Consider the following 21,663-nt stretch of genomic DNA (forward strand, 5'->3'; position numbering starts at 1 on the left):
GACAGGCTAAGCAAATGGGCAAAAACTTAGCAGATGGAATATCATGTAGGGAAATCTGAGCGAATGTATTTTGGCAGGAAGAATAGAAGAGCTGGCTATTATTTAATGGAGAATGACTGCAGAAAGCTACAGAACAGAGGTATTTAAATATTCTCATCTACGAATCACAAAAAGCAAGTATCCAAGTTCATTGGGTAATGAGGAAGGCAAATGGAATGGAATATAAAAGTATAGCGGTTTTGTTAAAATTGTACGAGGCAATTGTCAGATCTCAGCTGTAACACCGAGAACAGTTTTGGGACACATATCTAAGGATGTGGAGGAAGTTCAAATAAGTTCCAGGAGGTTAAGAAGATTGAGTCTGTTCTCGTTGTAATACAGAAGAATGAGATGCCACCTTATTGAAACTTAGAAGATTCTTGACAGGTTAGATGCAGAGAGTTTGTTTTCCCTTGTGGGAGAATCTAGGACCAGACGGCATAATCTCAGAATAAGGGGTCACACATTTAAGACAGAGATTGGGAGGAATTTCTTCCCTCTGAGGGTTGAAAATCTGTGGAATTCTTTGCCACAAAAGACTATTGAGGCTGGTCATTAAGTAAATTTAAGGTTGAGATAGACAGCGGATATTGGGAAAAGGCAGGAAAGTAGACTTGAGAATTAACTGTTCTGCCATGGTCTCTTTGAATTGCAGGGCAGATTCAAAGGGCTGAATGGCCTATTTCTGCTTCTGTGCTCTATGCTTATATTGCAGCTGATGTCGTTTGTATGGATTTCAAAAACGCCTTTGACAAGGTCCCACATGTGAGACTGATAATAAAGGTAAACACATCTGGCACCACTGGCTGTTGCGACAAGGTAGTTCTAAAATGGCACAGTGGTAAGAGACAGAGCACAGAGGTAGAAGGCTGTTTGTGCGACTGGAAGCTTGTGTCAAATGGCGTACTGCAATGTTCCATATTGGGTCCCTCACTGTTCGTGATATATATAGCATAATGAGATATAGATGGGTTGGTCAGATGAGCAGATCAGTGGCAGACAGAATTTAATCCTGAAACATATCAGGTGATGCACATCGGAAGAAGTCACAAGACAAGGAGGTACTCAATGAATGGCAAGACACTAGGATGCTTAGGGGACACAGACGGATCATGGGGTGCTTGTCCACAGAACCTTGAAGGTGGCAGGACACGTTAACACGATGATTAAGAATGCAGACTGAGAACTTGCCTTTATCAGTCATGGCACAGATGGTTTCAGCTGGAAGGTTACGTTGGAATTGTATAGAACTTTGGTTTCGCCAAAGTTGGAATACTGTATGCAGTTCTCATCACCATGCTGTTGGAAGGATGTGATTGAATTGGAGGGGGTGCAGAGATTATTCACTAGGATATTGCCTGGGGCGGAGCACTTCAGCTATGAAGACTGGCTGGATAAGCTCCGGTTGTCGTCTTTAGAGCAGAGAAGGCTGAGGAGGGACGTGACTGAGGTGCAGAAGATTAGGAGGGGCAAGGTTAGCAAGCAGCTGTATCCTTAGTTGAAGGGTCAATAACAAGGAGACACAATTATGAGGTGAAGGGCAGGAGATGTAGAGGGGATTTGAGGAAAATATTTTTACCCAGAGGGTGGTGGTAATCTGGAATGCACTACCCAGAAGGGTCGTTGAGACAAGAGAGCTCACAACTTTTAACAAAGTGCTGGGATGAGCACATGAAATTAAAGGTTATTCTCCAAGTGCTGCAAAGTGGGACTAGTGCAGTTAGGTTTGCATAGACTTGATTGGCTGAAGGGCCTTTTGTATGCCATATTCCCAAATTCAAATCATGTATCTATCTCCAAAAATCAGTGTCCTAATACTTGGGAAACTGCTAATAGCGATCTTCTAATCTATTTATCATAACTTGCTGCTTCTGTCCTTCAGCCATCTTTTTTAACCAAATTTGATAGTGACCTATATATTCCATGAATCTCAATTTTATAAATCAGTCTTTTATGTGCACCTTCCCCTCATCCTTATCTAGGAAAGATTGCACTGCTTCATGAAGGCAGGCTAAAGTAATTCAGCATTACAGCCATACTCTGGTAGTATAATGACAGCATCAGTGACAGTACAATAAGTGCCTTATATCAATTGTTTCAAAACTGGGTTCTACAGTAGAGAGGTAATTGGAGATCTACAAACCAAATCATCTGTCATAACTTGAGATTAAATATATTGGAAAAAAGCATACTAACTGACGCGAGCTTCAATGGTGATAAATTAAATGTAACTAATTGGAACAGTAATATTCCTCTTCCAACCTTGCTAAGCAATGCCTCTCTGCACTGATAGGCGGGAAAGCTGCAGTCAAGAACAGATATTCACTATTTATCATCAAGTCGAAACAATTCTGGAATGCTTTTATTTGTCATGAATTTTTACTTATTGCAATTTGAAACTCGCAACTATATAGTGATGTGAAAAATATACAAAAGGATCCAGACCTTTTCTTGATTTATCAGGCTAACAATAGAAGAGCAATTGGATCAAGTGGATATACATTATGAGTGCCCGTATCAAACACCAGTCCAGGGACTGACAGATATCACAGTTAGAAGCAAATACACACATCGGGGCAGCACAGTGGCTCAGCGGGTTAGCACTGCAGCCTCACAGCACCAAGTACCCGGGTTCGATTCCAGCCTCAGGGAACTGTCTGTGTGGAGTTTGCACATTCTCCCTGTGTCTGCGTGGGTTTCCTCCGGGTGCTCCGGTTTCCTCCCACAGTCCAAAGACGTGCTGACTCAGTGGATTGGCCATGCTAAATTGCCCATAGTGTTCAGGGGTGTGTGTGGGTTATAGGGGGATGGGCTGAAGTGCCTGTTTCCACACTGTCGGGAATCTAATCTAATCTCCATGATAACCGTCAGGAAGTAGCTTTTTAAAAAGATGATTAGAACACTTCTTTACATGTAGCCCTTTGTATTATGAATATGCAATTAATAATAGATAGGTTACTGATTGCTATTAATATGCAGGCATTCAATCAAAAAGGTTCGAGAACGATTGCCTACCTTAAAGGTTAAACACTGGAAGGAGCTCACATTTAGAAGGTAGAAGGAACTATGCAAAATCCATCAGATACTTGGAGAATCACCAAGCGATACAAAATATACACTGCTCCTCAAATGGATTCAAAGAGGAAATTGGTTAATATGTTAGAGCATATAGGGTCATAGCAACAAGGAGCAGGAATAGCAAGGACAGTATTTGCTGCCCATCCATAGTTCCTCCAAATTGTTTGACTATTTCAGAGTGCAGTTAAGTGTAAACCACATTATTGTGGATCTGGAGTCATATGGAGGTGAGATCAAATAAGAATGGCAGAGCTCCTTTCTTAAAGAACATCAGTGAATGAGTCAAGTTTTTATAACGGTGAATAGTGTAACAGTGACGGTGTAACCACCACTGAGACCAGCTTTGTTTATGATTATATCAATTTGAGCATGTGTTGGATAACTGGCCCCCTCAAGCCTGCTTCACCATTCAAGAAGGTCGTGGCTGACTTGACTGCAATGTCAGCTCCACATTCCCACCTACCCCCAAAATTATATTGAACTGAATTCAAATTCCATCAGCTGTTACAGTGGAATTTAAGCCTATACTCTACAGCATTGTCCCAGGCCTCCGGATTACTAATCCTGTGACATTAATAGTGCTTCACTGACTACCCCAGCATGTCAATCCCCGTTCTGAGCATACTTCTTGGCTGAGGCGCCACATTTTCTGGAGTACAGAATTACAAAGTTCACCTCTCTGTGAGTGAAGAGGTTCCTCATCTATCGCTGTTGTTACATTTTATTCTGAGATTGATCTCAGGTTCTACAGCCTGATCTCTTAATTCAAATTACAATAACTTGGCTTTTCAAATGCCCTGTCACATTATCCTTGCCAAGAGATTGAATGTTAATGTTATATATGCAGCAGAACAAATGTCCATGTTGATTTTTCTTCATTAAAGTGCCGTCAACAATCTTATAGTCACCAATCTTATACAAGTGCATTTTGTCATGGGAGAGGTTGAATGAGCAAAATCGGACCTTCATTTCTTCCCCACCCCAGCCTCAAAAAGTTTTGTCTTCATTTCAAATTTTTCACATCCAATGGATAATTCTGTACCTTTCTGGTCCCTTCAAGAAGTGCATCCTACCCAAATTGTCCCGAGTGTCTCATCTTAAAAATGAGAATATTTTTTGATATCCTCACTCTCGAACCAATCCATTATATACTTAACATAGGATTCAGGTCAAGTTTGTTTTCCCCCCCACTGCTGTTTAACTTCCTGGCCAATGTCCCACGATTTCTCAAGAAACTATTAGTCTCTCTCTGTATCAGAACATTCTTCAAAAAACTAATACTTTCTCCAAATCTTGATATAACAACTGGCCAGTTTCGGTGCGAGATGAGTTCCACAGCGCAAACTCATACTTGAACCTTTTAGCCATATAAATCATTTGACAAGCAGATTCTAGGGAGTCAATCTGCAGGATCAAGTGACATCTGAAATGCTGTACATTTACTGCAAACAGTCAAGTTCAGTTTTTCTGGCTTCCACAAATCTTTGACAGCATGGCCGTGGGTGTGAATCACCGAGGTCTGGCCAAAATCAGTAAAATCCCTCTCCTTTTCTCATCTGAACACTGCCCCAGAGCAATATCATGTGAATGCACTGCACTTTCCACAGACATGGTGGCAATGCCCAGGTCTATCTCACCACCCCCTCATTCATTTCTTCCACTGTCTCTACAGAACCGGACAGTTTCCATCTATTAAATCTGGTACAGAACGAAGCCATTATCTTTGGTCCTTGAAAGGACGTCTGCTTGCTAGCTACTGGTTTTCGTTGTCCCCTTTGTTATTTTGACCCAGAGTTTAAATTCCCGCCACATAGGCCTGATGTCACAAAGTCTACTTATTTTCACATCCACAACATTTGGCCCCAGGTAAGTCCGTTAGTTCTGAAATCCTACCGCATTGATTAACTCTGAACATGACCATTCTGATGAATATCAAGTTGGCCTCCCAAGTTCTCCTTTTCTTTAACATGGCATCATTTAAAAGTCCATTGACTCTGTCTTAACACGCACCAAGTTCCATTCACCCATCTTTCTCTGCGCACTCTGATCTACAATGGCTCACAGTTAAGCAGTGCCTTGGTTTTCACATTGCTGTCCTGGCTTTCAAATCCCTCCCTGACCTGGCAACACCCATGCACATCCCCTGACAATGTCCAGCTCATAGCCACTCTAGGCACATTACGCCTTTAATTCCAGCCTCTCAACACAATTTGTGCTGTTCCATCATCGACAGCTTTACATTCAACTTCTTGGAGCCTAAGCTTTATAGAATTACCTTGCTGAACCTCTGCATCGTTCTTTCCTCCTTCAAAACAGTCCTTAAAATCTACCTCTGATGTGGTTTTAATCATCTACCTTCGGATCTCTTTCAGTACTCAGTATCAAATTTTACTCTTTCAAGCTCCTATGACATGCTTTGGGATGTTTTATAAAGTCATGTCATAGAAGCTGTTGTGGCAATTGCTCAGAATATGGTTATATTCTGGGCTGAAATTCTCCATGACACTCATCATTAAAGTATTTTTCTGTTATAAAATGGGTAAATAGTACAGTGACTTCAGGCCAAGGGATGATGTGGTTAAACGCCAAAGTTGCACTCCGTGCTATTAGCATCATGAAGACAGTGTCTCCCTTTCATTTGAAGAAATCTTCTGTATTTTCTCAAATACTTTCTTCATTGTACTTTTGTTGTTGATGGTTTCCAATGAACATAAACCATTACTTGCCTTTTCAATTTCAACCTTCCTCACGTTCTCTTAATTTCTTTTGCTGTACCTGATTTGAAACAAACCATTCCTCTTTTAATTCACTGTCCTCCTCAGTCCTTCATGTGGTTGTTTCCCAATCGTTAAGAAGACATCCTGTTGCTTTCCTCATTCACTCTAGTCTAAGATGCCTGGCTGCCCTTATCAGATTGCATTTTCAGCAACTTTATACACAAACGTCCTTTGAGTGGAAGGTTGTAAGGTCATGCCGAACTGATGTCTCAACAACTGCAAAACCAAGCTAATTGTAATCAATGACATCTGACAACAGGCAAGCAAGGAAGCTCACAACAAAACACAGCACGAGATTACAAATTCTGCAATGTGTGAAAGTACTCACAACAGAGCGCTTTCTGGAGTCGGCGGATCTTCATTGCTGGCCGATAGGCAGAAAAACGCACGGTGTTTAAATCACCTGCATTCAAAAAAATCTTTAGATACATTTTTCCTAACTGTTAGTACAAACCATTTCAATTGGAACACATTCTCAACTACTCTGCAATGAATACAGGGGGATAAATATCTGCCAAAAAATACAAGGCGCAGTAAAAGGAAATGATAACTACTAGGTTCAATTTATTTCCACATATTTTCAAGGATGGGAACATCACTGACAGGACCAGCATTTGTTACCCATTCCTCATGTAGGTGGTCAAAAGCTACATGAAATTCTTGTCATAACTGGCAAACAGCATCTGGTGGAACTCACGGAAGTCTCACTGTCAGCTTTATAGTAGGAGGGAAACGATTCAGATAATCACGCTTGGTGTAAAGCCTGCATTCTTGCCGCCTGGTTTTTCAGGGCCACAAAGGGTTTTGAGATCTGAAATTATATATTTGACTCATGAGCACACATCAAATGCAAGTTGCCATGGATGCTACTCTGACAATTCTACGTTGCATGCAGCAAATACCTGATGAAATGACGTAGAGGAGGCCAGATATTGCCAATACTGGGATATCAGAGCTCAACGCTTAAAGTCCTTCAATGACACATTGCTGAAAGTATGATCACCAGGAACATGAATAACCCCTCTGCCAGAGTTATTTAAAGACACTGTCAGCTACTTGCAGATTAATTACTTACGGATTCATAGAGCATACAAACATAGAACAGTACAGCACAGGACAGGCCCTTCAGCACACAGTGTTGTGCTGAGCTTTTACCCTCAACCTAACGTCGAGCGAACCTCCACCCTTACCTTATACTATCATCCATATGCCTGTCTAATAGCTGCTTAAATGCTCCTAATGAAGCTGACTCCACTCCCCTCTCTGGCAATGCATTCCACGCTCCTGCCACTCTCTGAGTAAAGAACTTACTTCTCACATCTTGCCTATATCTACCTCCACTTACTTTTAAACTCTGCCTCCTCATAAGAGCTACATTCACCCTCGGAAAAAGTCTCTGGCTATCCACTCTCTATCGATATTCATACCAGTCATTGCCAAAATGTATGTGTGTTGATATTTTTTAGACTTCTTTAAAGTTGCCAAGGTCCACATCTAAGTTCTGAAGGACTCTGTGAAAACTTCAAGGCTGCTACACAAATCATTCACAGACATGGATGCAGTAATAGACATCTGCAAAAAACCATGTTGGTCAATGCTTCACATCCTGGCAAATGTCATCATGCTTTCAAGTTGCAAGTCTGCTTTGCCAGCCACTTTTGGCCATCAAAAAATTAAGGGGTAGCTACTGAGCTAAAGAGCCAAGCAACTAACAACTGGGCTTCTGACTCTTACACACAACATAGAACATAGAAAAGTATAGCACAGTGCAGGCCCTTCGGCCTACGATGTTGTGCCGTGGAATAATCCCAATCCAAAAATAACCGAACCTAACTTACATTCCCCTCAATTCACTGCTGTCCATGTGCATGTCCAGCAGTTGCTTAAATGTCACTAATGGCTCTGCTTCCACCACTACCACTGGCAAAGTATTCCATGCACTCACAACTCTCTGGGTGAAGAACCTCCCTCTGACATCTCCTCTATACCTTCCTCCTAACACCTTAAAACTATGCCTCGTGGCAGTCAATCCTGCCCTGGGGAAAGGTCTCTGCCTATCGACTCTATCCATTCCTCTCATTACCTTGTACACCTCGATCAGGTCACCTCTCTTCCTCCTTCTCTCCAGAGAGAAAAGTCCGAGCTCAGTCAACCTCCTCAACCTGGTAAACCTCCTTTGCACCCTCTCCAAAGCCTCCACATCTTTCCTATAATAGGGCAACCGGAACTGGAGACAATATTCCAGTGTGGTCTCACCAGGGTTTTGTAGAGCTGCAGCATAACCTCGCGGCTCTTAAACTCGATCCCCCTGTTCATGAAAGCCAAAACACCATCTGATTTCTTAACACCCTTATCCACTTGTGTGGCCACTTTGAGGGAGCTCTGCACTTGAACACCAAGATCCTGCTATTCCTATACACTGCAAAGAATCTGCCTTTAATCCTATATTCAGCATTTAAGTTCGACCTTCCAAAATGCATCACCTCGCATTTATCCAGGTTGAACTCCATCTGCCATTTCTCAGCCCACCTCTGCATACTGTCAATGTCTCGCTGAAGCCTGCAATAACCCGATACTATCAATGGCACCTCCAACCTTTGTGTCAGCAGCAAACATACTAACCCACCCCTCAACCTCCACATCCAAGTCATTTCTAAAAACTACAAACAGCAGAGGCCCAAGAACAGAGCCCTGCGGGTCACCGCTCAGCACTGACCTCCAGGCAGAATATTTACCATCTACAACCACTCTCTACATCCTGTCAGCCAACCAATTCTGAATCCACACAGCCAAGTCACCCTGATTTCCATACCTCCTGACTTTATGAAAGTGCCTGCCGTGGGGAACCTTATCAAATGCTTTGCTGATGTCCATGTACACCAAATCCACTGATATAGATCTCGAGTTAAAAGTAACAGTGATGATGAAACTATCATAAATTGTTGTAACAGAAAACTGAATTCACTAAACTATTCTTCAGGGAAGGGAATCTGCTTTCCTAAGCAATTCTGGTATATGGCTTCAAATTCACTGGAATATGGCTGACTCTCTACTGACTTCCAAAATGGCCCACCAAGCCATTCCTGGATGGGAAATGAATGTTAGCCTTGCCAGCAGTGCTCTCATCCTGTGAAAGAATGCTTTAAAAAAAAGTGGATTTAATAAATGTAGAAGTAAGTAACAAAACAGGACAAAACAACTCAAAAAGGCTTTGAAGGATAACACTACTAAGTCCTGTTCTTCTTCCTTACTTTATGCTATCTGTACGCAGAACTGTATTTGAAATTACAATTTGACACCTGCCTGATGCACATCACACATAAAGACATCCTGAGGCATCCCAAAACTCAATCTGTTAACCAGTTCCAATTCAAGCCATTAGGAAATCAACCTCTGGATGTCGGGTATGGGTTGCCTGAACAAGCATAAACTCTTCCCTTTTTATATATACCACCAAGCAAATAGCAGACAATTAGGTTTAATGCAGAAACGGTTTTAGGTTTTGGTTGGCAAAATCAGGGCAGAACTTATACACTTAATGGTGAGGTCCTCAGCAGTGTCGCCAAACAAACTTAGGGAGCAGGTTCAGAGTTCCTTCAAAGTGGAGTTGCAGGTAGAGAATAAGGCGTTTAATATGCTTGCTTTTGTTGGTCACAGCACTAAATATAGAAGTTGGGAAGTCATGTTGCAGCTACAAAGGACATTGGTTCGGCCATTTTTGGAATACTGCATTCAATTCAGGTTTCCTTGCTATAGGAAAGTTGTCGTGAAATTTGAAAGGGTTCAGAAAAGATTTACAAGGGTTGAAGGGTTTGACTGTAGGGAGAGGCTGCTTTCTCTCAAGTACCTGCTTCAAAATCTTCCCACCCCCCAGCCTCATCTCATATCCAGCCCGACTGATCCAGACTGATCACAAGGTAACAATGTGACCACCTCTGAATGGCACTTCTCACAAGACATTCGAAAAAAGTCGCTCAGCCACATCATTTCTTTTTCTGGCAACAGAAGTTTTAATTGCAATAAATTACAAAGAATTAACGAAAAGAAAAGCATGCTGCTGTTCGACTCTTCAGAAATATGACAAATCCCAAATTTCCAGTTAAATCTTGGTAAAAATGGAGTGACGAAAATCATCTGCACGCAACGGGGTGGCCTGTTCTTGAATCCATAGTATTTATGTAGCCGATCTTGTTCAGTTTCTGGTTAATAGTAACACCTCTGATGTTGACAGTGGGGGATGCAGCGATGGTAACAGCAATAAATATCAAGAGATGATGGCTGAATTCTCCCTTGTTGGAGATGGCCATTGCTTGGCACTTGTGTGGTGCAAATATTACCGAGCACTTATCAGCCTAAGCCTGGATAATATACTGGTCTTGCTGCATTTAAACATGGACTGCTTTATTATCTAAGGAGTTGGAAATGGTACTGAACATTGTGGAGTCATCAGTGAACATCCCCACTTCTGACTTTATAGAGAGAAGCTGAAGCAGCACAGATGTTTGGGCCTTGGATGCTGCCCTGACGAACGCTGAAAGAGATGTTCTGGAGGTGAAATGACTATGTCTAACAATCACAAACGTTTTCCTTTGTGCTTGGTATGACTCCAATTAACAAAGACCTTTTCCCTGCCTTACAAGAATCTAAGTCCACCTTAAAATATTCAATGACCCCAACTCTGTCATCTTATGAGGCAGCTAGTTCCAATGTCATACAACTATCAGAGAAAAAATGCTCTGCTCATCTGTCCTGAAGTGGCAAGTCCAAATTTTGCATAAGTGTCCCGAGTTCAGCGCTCGCCAAAGGAGAGGAAAAATCTTTCTACATATTCCTCATGAAGACAATTCGGAATCATACATACTTCAAGGAAATCACCTCCTTACTCTTCTCAACCTCAGCAAAAACAAGCCCAGTCCTTCTAAGACAACAAAGTGTGGAGCTGGATGAACACAGCAGTCCAAGCAGCATCCCTGGAGCACAAAAGCTGATGTTTCGGGTCTAGACCCTTCAGCCTCTCTGATGAAGGGTCGAGGCCCGAAACGTCAGATTTTGTGCTCCTAAGATGCTGCTTGGCCTGCTGTGTTCATCCAGCTCGACATATTGTTATCTCGCATTCTCCAGCATCTGCAGTTACCATTATCTCTCCAAAATAAAGGCTGATGTCTTTCAAAACCCAATGTCAGATTTTGCAGACAGTCCTTACCATGGAAAAATACTAAATATGTATAAAGAAGAAAACTGGAGGTGAAACCATTCAAACAATTTTCATTGGCACAACAAATGTTCAAACTGTAAAAGCAGGTTAAGCACCTGTATATGAGGAAACTGTACTCAAACTTTGACCAGACACTTAGAGCTAACAAATGCGAGAAATATCCATTTCTTTCTGGATTACCAATTTTGCTGTTGGGAAAATAGGCCTAGACTTAGCAATGTAAATTCAAACAAGATAGCAACCTCTCAGATCTCAACACTCACAGTCGTAGAGTTCTGTTTTCACAGGTTGGAGTATAATCGCATCAAGTACAATACACCAAATCTTCTTTGGTACCTTTTCCTTCCATAAAACTGTTTTTAGTAGATGCGCACAGAATTCATTTTATACACGTTGAAAAGTTCAAGAGGCCAGTTCCAGCACTTTGACTTGCATCTTCTTCATCATCACAACAGAACAAAATAAAGACTCACTCTTTGTAAGTCACGTGTTCAATTTTTAGTGACAAGGTGAAGTGCGAGAACTGCTCACTTGATGTTAAAATCTCTTAACTATGTACCTATATATTTCAATTCTGTGAAATATGTGGAATGAGTTCGAGAAAAGGATTAATTTTGTTGCTCTGGGAGAGAGCTGGTACAGATAAAATAGGTTGAATGGCCTCCTCCCATGCTAAAAATGTCCGTAACTATTCTTGGCGCTGCTAAATTAAAGTGGGCATCCTTTCATTATGACTGTGAGGCGCAGCATGTTACGATAGATGGCATAATGGAGAAATCCTTTGTTATTAATGAATTTGTCGGCACTAGGCATCCTTCCGAAGTCAAATGTTTGACATGTACCTGTTGCACTGACTTGGTTCCAAACACTTATAATGTGGAGGTGCTGGTGTTGGACTAGGATGGACAAAGTCAGAAGCCACATGGCATCAGGTTATAATCTGACAGGTTTATTTGCAATCACACAAGATTTGAAGTGCAGTCCCTTCATCACGTGCGGTCAGAGAGGAAAACACACAGACACACAATTTATACGCAGAGAGGTCAAAAGATCATACAACTGGTGTGAGTGGAGTGTCAGATAATAAGTCTTCATCCAGGACGTTTGTTTATTTGCAGATATTTTGTTGAAGAAGCACACAACTTGTAGTTACAGTCAGTGTGGTATCTTATAAATTCTTGGTATCTTATAAATTCTTGCTTTTGAAATAAAGTTTAAAACTCTGAGACAGATTCTGAACACAAGCCTCTAAACTACAAGTCAGAGTCTGACCTGAGATGTCACCTTGTACATTCCTGTTGCGCTGCCTGATTATCATGACAACACAGCACTGACATTGACTTTATAAACACTTCACTTGCCTTTAACACTCTTGGTCGCCTGGAAAGAGTTATTATCTGACACTCCACTCAGGCCAATTCTATGATCTTTTGATCTCTCTGCTTATAAGCTGTGTGTCTGTGTGGTCACCTCACGAACTGCACCTGATGAAGGGGCTGCACTCCAAAAGCTTGTGTGAATTGAAATGAACCTGTTGGACTATAAGCTGGTGTCATGTGACTTCTGAACTTCACACAGTTGTAGCATATGTTTTCAATCCTACCATGACTTGACAATAAGCCAACTTCTTAAAATTTATAAAATGAGAAGTATGTCTAACCTTGAGCCTTTAAAAAAGGAAATATTACAACCATAGTATTCCCCATGGTAGTCTCATTCAGAAGGTCAGGAGGAATGGGATACAGGGGAACTTAGCTGCTGGGATACAGAATTGGCTGGCCAACAGAAGACAGCGAGTGGTAGTAGAAGGAAAATATTCTGCCTGGAAGTCAGTGGTGAGTGGGGTTCCACAGGGCTCTGTCCTTGGGCCTCTACTGTTTGTAATTTTTATTAATGACTTGGATGAGGGGATCGAAGGATGGGTCAGCAAGTTTGCAGACGACACAAAGGTCGCAGGTGTCGTTGACAGTGTAGAGGGCTGTTTGTAGCCTGCAGCGGGACATTGACAGGATGCAGAGATGGGCTGAGAGGTGGCAGATGGAGTTCAACCTGGATAAATGCGAGGTGATGCATTTTGGAAGGTCAAATTTGAAAGCTGAGTACAGGATTAAGGATAGGATTCTTGGCAGTGTGGAGGAACAGAGGGATCTTGGTGTGCAGATACATAGATCCCTTAAAATGGCCACCCAAGTGGACAGGGTTGTTAAGAAAGCATATAGTGTTTTGGCTTTGATTAACAGGGGGATTGAGTTTAAGAGTCGTGAGATCTTGTTGCAGCTCTATAAAACTTTGGTTAGACCGCACTTGGAATACTGCATCCAGTTCTGGTCGCCCTATTATAGGAAAGATGTGGATGCTTTGAAGAGGGTTCCGAGGAGGTTTACCAGGGTGCTGCCTGGGCTGGAGGGCTTATCTTATGAAGAGAGGTTGACTGAGCTCGGTCTCTTTTCATTGGAGAAAAGGAGGAGGAGAGGGGACCTAATTGAGGTATACAAGATAATGAGAGGCATAGATAGAGTTGATAGCCAGAGACTATTTCCCAGGGCAGAAATGGCTAGCACGAGGGGTCATAGTTTTAAGCTGGTTGGTGGAAAGTATAGAGGGGATGTCAGAGGCAGGTTCTTTACACAGAGAGTTGTGAGAGCATAGAATGCGTCGCCAGCAGCAGCTGTGGAAGCAAGGTCATTGGGGTCATTTAAGAGACTGCTGGACATGCATACGGTCACAGAAAATTGAGGGTGCATACATGAGGATCAATGGTCGGCACAACATTGTGGGCTGAAGGGCCTGTGCTGTGCTGTGCTGTACTGTTCTATGTTCTATGTTCTATGTTCATAGTACAGTCTGGCAGTAAGGACAGAACGAATGATTTAATCGACTGTGTTTGACACCTCACAATTAATCCCCCTGATGGAAGAAAGGTTGGCTGTGTTCTCTTTCTTCAGGAACATCCAGCTAATACCACCTTACTACTGCTTGTTTTATTCATCTGGTGTTCCATCTAATTCCTTTCAGTCTTGGTCAAACCTTCATGTAATTTATTTTAATTTTCAATAAAATAAATTTAACTTTATATTCCACAATTTCAACATTTCCTTTGAAGGTTTGAATGGTTCACTTAGTACACTGCACATGTTGTGTTCATAATTGGAGAAGATGGTGGAAAAATCAAGATATATTGACAAGTAAACAAATGGCTAACTTCTGCTTTCTTGTCAGTAAAGCCTTTTGAACAGAACATAAAGTTGCGCAACTACGTAGAGATAACAATTTAAAAGTGGGAAGACCACTGTTTGTGGTCCCCACACCAATCTCTGTTCACTACCTACGGACTGCATTACTCCTCCTTGGCAACAATGTTATGTTACGCTTGTCTCAGCACAACCTTGGCATCTTGTTTATCCCACGATGAACGTCCGACCACACATTCATGCAATCCCTAAAGCTGTCTCTTTACATCTTTTTAATACTGCCTACCTGTCTCTTGTCTTGGCTCATTAGCAGTGAAACCTTCATCTGGAACTACTTCACTTCTGGACCTGACAACTCCAATGCATTCCCTGTTTGAGTCCCACATTTGCCCATTGAAAGCTTGATGTCGTCTAAAACTCCACTGCCCGAGTCTCATCTTGAACCAAATCCTATTCTCTGTACTTTCTACCTGACTGACAGTATTAACAGTAATTTTATTAAATTCTCATTTTTGTTTACAAATCGTTCCTTGGCTCTGCCAATCGCTATTTTCGTAATCTCCACCAGTCCAACCATAATTCAGGATATCTGCACTCGTCTAATTATGTCCTCTTGCCCACTCTTGATTTCAAACGGCCCACTACTGGTTGCCAAACATTTAATTGTGTAGGCTTCAAACCCAAGAAGAGACTTCCTACACCTTCAGCGAGCAAACTCACATCCAGAACCTCAACCTGAGCAACAAATCTTCGCAAAACTCACTAACTTCCGACACCTCTTAGCCTCTGTACATTTCCTCTTTTAAGGCACTTTTTAAAAGAATCCTCTTTGATCAAGCTCTTGATCATCAGAACTAACTACTTAATAAGGCTCAGTTGTATTCTGGGATCGTTAATACTCCTTTCAGATGTCTTCAAAGTTTCTCTCCAATAAAGAGATTACATAAGTGGTTGAAGTCATTGCCAAGCAGAGGGGGGCGAATTGGGGAGTGATTTCAAAGAGCTATGATATGCCAGGAGACCGCCTTCCACACGCCAACTCTGATTCTACAAAAGCAAAAATGATTTTCAGACTTGGGAAGATCCTTCAAAAATGTCACAGGTAACCAGCTTTTGGGCAGAGTCGAGCTGCTGAGATGATAGACCAGGATTTAGGGGTACCAGTAGTGATAATATGCTGAACACAATCAAATTTTGAGGTTGTAGAATGATGTGGTCTTCAGCATTTTTGACACTTTGACCATTTTCCTTCCTTTCCACACAACAAGTCAAATAGCAGCAGCACAATGTTGCATGGCCGCTCAAGCCTGCTCCACCGTTGATGATGATTGTGGCTGGTCTTCCACATCAATTAAACTATTGCTCATATCTCATCCGCTTTTCAAAACATCGATTTATTCACGTGTAGCATCCCTCTCGCTAACTTCATGAGAATTCATTCCAATCACTGAACTAACGCTGACCCACCCCAGGTCAAAAAATTCAGCTGAGATCAGGAACTGATCTCGCCTGTATGGCTGAGCTGGCTTTTAAAAAGTTTGCCAGTGAGATAGTCCCAGTGAGAAACATTCATTCAAAAAAATAGAATTGCATGGATTGCTCTCCAATCCTAAACTCTATTCAAATTCAGTTGGCTGAACGGTTGGTTTGTGATGCAGAGTGATGCCCTGCAGAGAGGGCTCAATTGCCACACCAGTGACCTTACCACAAAGGGTCTTCGCCTCAACCGCTCTACTTGCCTGAGGCATGGTGATCTTCAGGTTAAATCATAACCAGTTGTATCTCTCTAAGGAGTGGCCAAATGGCGTGGTAAGGCTTTACCTTTAATCCTGATAACATGGCAACAAGCAGATAACTCAGCTGATGTCACTGACTAATAGAATCCTCAATTATACTAATATTACCGATGTGATATCATCAGAAGGCATGCTCAACGAAGTTTTAATTTGCAAATTAAGTTAACAACCATTCAATCAATATTACTTCACTACTCATATTACTGATCGTCTCGATACAACATTATGGTTACATCTGTTCATAAGTGAAGTGTAATGTAATTGCACTTACTGTGGTTTTATCAATGTGATCCTGCAATGAGTCAATAAGCAGTTCACCCACAGGTTGCCAATCAGTGCGGACCCCTTCAGCTGTTATCACATGAGCCTCATGATCATCCAGAGCTTTCTGCAGTTCTTGAAGTTTCTCCAACACCTTTTCCACCTGTTCCTGCCAGTTGCTCGCATGGATTTTCAATTGCTCCCAAGTTTCCTTCACTTCTATTGACTGTTTGCGGACAGCTTTGGCAATTCTCTGGGCTCTCTCTTCCGGGGTAGGTTCTGGAAATATGAAGTGCAAATAATTTATCAACTATTCATGACTTGGATCTATAGAACTTAAGTTTTCTTTCTAAACCCCTTTCCTCTAAAAAGTCTCTCTGGACTTTCTCCTGAAATTGGGAATATATAGTATAAGACTAAAGATTTTATGACAGGCACATCAATGACAAATTCTCTAATTAGCTAGCAGGTCGCGGAGCCATTAACAGGGAATCACGCAGAGCCAATGCCAAGCCGAATAAAATTCTGCAGATATTTGAAATTTATGACTCCCAAGGAAACTTTAAAAAAGGAGAAGGATTAGAGTGACTAAATGGGTAAAATTCTCAACAAAAGATACGAACAATCCTTTCAGGATCTCTTTCGTAGCTATGAAACAAACATCCAACATAAACCAACTTTCATCTTTCAGGGCTGGCAAGTTAGAATGATAAACCCAAAGTCTACCCTGCATAGTTCTCTCTAGAGCTCACTTAATGAGGTTCTTAAGAGATATAGACACAACAAAGTGTGCAGCTGGATGAACACAGCAGGCCAAGCAGCATCTTAGGAGCACAAAAGCTGACATGTTGGACCGAGACCTTTCATCAGAAAAGGGGGGGGGTGAGGGTTCTGAAATAAATAGGGAGAGGGGGGAGGCGGATCGAAGATAGATAGAGGAGAAGATAGGTGGAGAGGAGACAGACAAGTTAAAGAGGTGGAGATGGAGCCAGTAGAGGTGAGTGTCGGTGGGGAGGTAGGGAGGGGATAGATTTGTCCGGGGAGGACGAACAGGTCTCGGGGGTGGGAAGCGGTTAGGAAGTAGGAGATGGGGGTGGGGCTTGAGGTGGCAGGATGGGCTAGGTGGGCTGGTTTTGGGATGCGGGAGGGGGAGGGGAGATTTCAAAGCTTGTGAAGTCGACATTGATACCACGGAGACGCAGGGTTCCCAAGCGCAATACGAGGTGCTGCTCCTGCAACCTTCAGGTGGCATCGTTGTGGCACTGCAGGAGGCCCAGGGTGGACATCCTATCTGAGGATTGGGAGAGTCAAAACAGTTCACGACTGGGAGGTGCAGTTCTTTAATGCATTGAGCATAGGTGATTGGCAAAGCAGTCCCCAAACCTCCATTTGGTTTCCCCGATGTAGAGGGGGCCACAAAGGGATCAGCGGATACAGTATACCACATTAGCAGATGTGCAGGTAAACATCTGTTTGATGTGGAAATTCTTCCTGGGGTCTGGGATGGGGGTGAGGGGGGAGGTATTGGGACAAGTGAATTTTAAACATTATGCTGACAATATTTGTGGATATATAGGGAAAAGTGCTGGGTGTAGGGGGTGCTGGAGGCGAGTGTGGAGCGGATAAGGGAGTCACCTAAGTGTGGAGGGAAAAATGTCTTTGGTGTGGGGTCGGATCGCAGATGGCAGAAGTGTCGGCGGACGATGCATGGAATCCGGAGGTTGGTGTGGTGGTAGGTGAGGGTGAGGAGGACACTGTTTTGGTAGTTATTATGGGGAGCGGGTATGAGGGATGAGTTGTGGGAAATGCGGGTGACACGGTTGAGGGCGTTTTTGACTATTGAGGAGGGGGATGTTGTGGTCCTTGAACAACCCTCAACAATTTCTCTTTCAATTCCTCCCACTTCCTACAGACAAAGCGGGTGGCCAGTGTACCCACCTGGGCCCAAGCTACGCCTGCCGCTTTGTAGGTTACATGGAACGCTCCCTCTTCCGTACCTACACTGGCCCTAAACCCCACGTCTTCCTCCGTTACATTGGTGACTGTATCGGCACTGCCTCGTGCTCCCACAAGGGGCTCTAACATCCACTTCAGCAACACCTTCCTCCCGAACTTTAAGTTCACCTGGACAATCTCTGATACCTCTCTCCTTCCTGGACCTCTCTATTTCCAACCACCAAGAAACAAATATCCATTTCAAGTCCACCAACTCCCACCAAATTCCCGCAACAATTCATCCACTTTCCCCATTCCTTTGACTCTGCATCTGCTCCCAGGATGAGGGATTCTACTCTCGTATATCTCAGATGTCCTCATTTTTCAAGGACCACAACTTCCCCCGCTCAGTGGTTGATAACGCCCTCGACCGTGTCTCCAGCATTTCCTGCAACAAATCCGTCTCACCCCACCCCACAACAACAACCAAAACAAAGTCTCCCTCGTGCTCACGTACCACCCCACCAACCTCCGGATACAACGCATCAGTTCCTTCGAAACTTTGATATTCCCTGGGAGGCTACAGAGGAGGTGGTGGAGCCTTTGGCCTTCATCTTTGAGTCCTCATTGTCTACAGGTTTAGTACCAGAGGAATGGAGGGTTGCAAATGTTGTGCCTTTGTTCAAGAAGGGCAGTAGAGATGACCCAGGTAATTATAAACCATTGAGCATTACATCTGTTGTCGGAAATGTTTTGGAAAGGGTTATAAGAGATAGGTATTATAATCATCGAGCAAGCACCAATTTGATTGGAGATAGTCAACATGGATTTGTCAAGGGCAAGTCATGTCTCACAAACCTCACTGAGTCATTTCAGAAGCTGACGAAGCATGTGGATGAGGGTCGGGCAGTTGACGTGGTGTACATGGACTTCAGTAAAGCCTTCGATAAGGTTCCACATGGTAGGCTACTGGAGAAAACATGGAGACATGGGATTGAGGGAGATTTAGCAGGTTGGATTAGAAACTGGCTTTCAGTAAGAAGGCAACCAGCCGTGGTTGATGGAAAATATTCAGCCTGGAGTCTGATTACTAGTGGTGTGTCTCAAGGATCTGTTTTGGGACCACTGCTGTTTGTCATTTTCACAAATGACTTGGACGGAGGCATTGGTAGATGGGTTACTAAGTTTGCAGATGACACTAAAGTCGGTGGAGTGGTGGGCAATGTGGAAGAATGTTGCAGGTTGCAATGGAAACTTGGATGAACTGCAGAATTGGGCTGAAAGGTGGCAAATGGAGTTCAATGTGGATAAATGTGAGGTGATTCACTTTGGGAGGAATAATAGGAAGACAGAATATTGGGTCAATGGAAAGATTCTTGGTAGTGTTGCTGTGCAGAGGGATCTTGGTGTTCATGTACGTAGATCCCTGAAAATCGCCACCCAGTTTGATAGTGCTGTTAAGGCGGCTTACGGTGTATTAGCTTTTATTGGTAGAGGGATTGAGTTCCAGAGCCGTGATGTCATGCTGCATCTGTCCAAAAAGCTAGTGCGGTCTCACTTGGAATACTGTGTACAGTTCTGGTCACCCCATTCCAGGAAGGATGTGGAAACATTGGAAAGGTGCAGAGGAGATTTACCAGGATGTTGCCTGGTCTGGAGTGAAGGACTTCTGAAGAAAGGCTGAGGGACTTGGGTCTGTTCTCGTTGGAGAGAAGATGGTTCAGAGGGGATTGAATAGAGACATACAAGATGATCAGTGGATTAGATAGGGTGGACAGTGAGGGTCTTTATCCGAGGATGATGATGTCAGCTTGTATGGGGGGGGCACAGCTAAACATTGAGGGGTGATAGATTTGAGATAGATGTCGGAGGCAGGTTCTTTACTCAGAGTGGTAAGGACGTGGAACCCCCTGCCTGCCAATGTAGTTAGCTCAGCCACATTAGGGGCACTTAAACAGTCCTTGGGTATGGATGATAATGGGATCATGTAGGGGGATGGGCTTAGATTAGTTCACCGGTCCGCCCAGATTGTTGCAATGGGCAAAAAAGCACACCATTGTCTCTACTTCCCAGGAGGCTAAGGTCATTCTGTGCGTCCACAAGGACAACTTTCACTGATGTACCACAGAAAGCATCCTATCTGGATGCATATCACAGCACGGTTCCTTCAGCTAAACAATCACAAGTTATTATGGCTCCTGCCTTTCTTCTTCAAGGCAGAATTGGTTCTGCTTTGTCATAACTATATTGGGAGAAAATCCATGCTCAGTCCAAGTTAATTCTTCCAACAATTGAGATACCATGGAATACTGAGCAATGAGTTGGTGTGAGAGAGAGAGAGAGAGAGACAAAGACAGAGAGGTTGGTCGGCGGGGCCGGGGGTGGAGGGAGACAGGGACAGAGAGAGAGAGAGAGAGAGAGAGAGAGAGAGAGAGAGATGGGCGATAAGGGAGAGAGAGAGAGAGACAGTCAGACAGACAGAATGGGTGACAGAATGTGAGCGTGTGAGTGCCTGCATCAGACAGTGTGAGAGATGTTGCTGAGGTGGAGATAGTTGAGAGTGTCAATCACCAACGATCTCTCCTGGTCCACCCAGATCGTTGCAATGAGTGAAAACAGCACACCAATGTCTCTATTTCCCCAACAGCAGCTTCTTCACCGCTGCTATTGGACATCTGACAAAGGAAGTCAGGAAACATATCAAAGAAAAAGAGACAGCCTATAAAATGGCCAAGAGCACTGGGAAATCAGAAGATTGGGAAGGCCACAAAAACAGACAGAGGATAACAAAGAGAGCAATCAGGAAGCAGAAGATCATATATGAAGGTAGGCAAGCTAGTAATATTAGAAATGACAGTCAAAGCTTTTTTCAATACGTAAGAAGCAAACGAGAGGCAAAAGAAGATATTGGGCCGCTCCAGATTGATTCTGGAAGGCTATTGATGGGAGAAAAGGAAATAGCTGAAGAACTTAATAAGTACTTTGCGTCAGTCTTCACAATGGAAGAAATGAGTAGTATGCCAACAATTAGGGAGAGCCGGGGGCAGAGTTGAGTACGGTAGGCATTACAAAAGAGCAAGTGCTAGAAAAGCTCAAGGGTCTAAAAACTGATAAATCTCCTGGCCCCGATGGGCTACATCCTAGAGTTCGGTGGGAGGTGGCTGAGGAAATCGCAGAGGCTTTGGTCGTGATCTTTCAAAAGTCACTGGAGTCAGGGAAAGTCCCAGATGATTGGAAAATTTCTGTTGTAACTCCCTTGTTTAAGAAAGGATCAAGGCAAAAGATGGAAAATTACAGGCCGATTAGCCTAATCTCGGTTGTTGGTAAAATTCTAGAATCCATTGTCAAGGATGAGATTTCTAAATTCCTGG

The 21,663-nt window shown here is 43.1% G+C and overlaps 1 protein-coding gene across 3 annotated transcripts in view; it reads right to left on the reverse strand.

Annotated features, from left to right (window-relative positions):
* Positions 1–21,663, reverse strand: part of LOC132209003 (utrophin-like) — a 247,037-nt gene that overhangs the window by 180,769 nt on the left and 44,605 nt on the right. The window contains exon 8 of one of the 3 annotated variants that reach the window (XM_059644243.1): positions 16,368–16,636. The exons of the other annotated variants lie outside the window; for them this stretch is intronic. Coding sequence (XP_059500226.1) covers positions 16,368–16,636 — 269 coding nt within the window. The remainder of the gene's footprint in view (positions 1–16,367; positions 16,637–21,663) is intronic. 3 annotated transcript variants of the gene reach the window in all.

This window comes from Stegostoma tigrinum, unplaced genomic scaffold, assembly GCF_030684315.1.
Source record: "Stegostoma tigrinum isolate sSteTig4 unplaced genomic scaffold, sSteTig4.hap1 scaffold_61, whole genome shotgun sequence".
In the NCBI taxonomy this organism is placed as follows: Eukaryota; Metazoa; Chordata; class Chondrichthyes; order Orectolobiformes; family Stegostomatidae; genus Stegostoma; species Stegostoma tigrinum.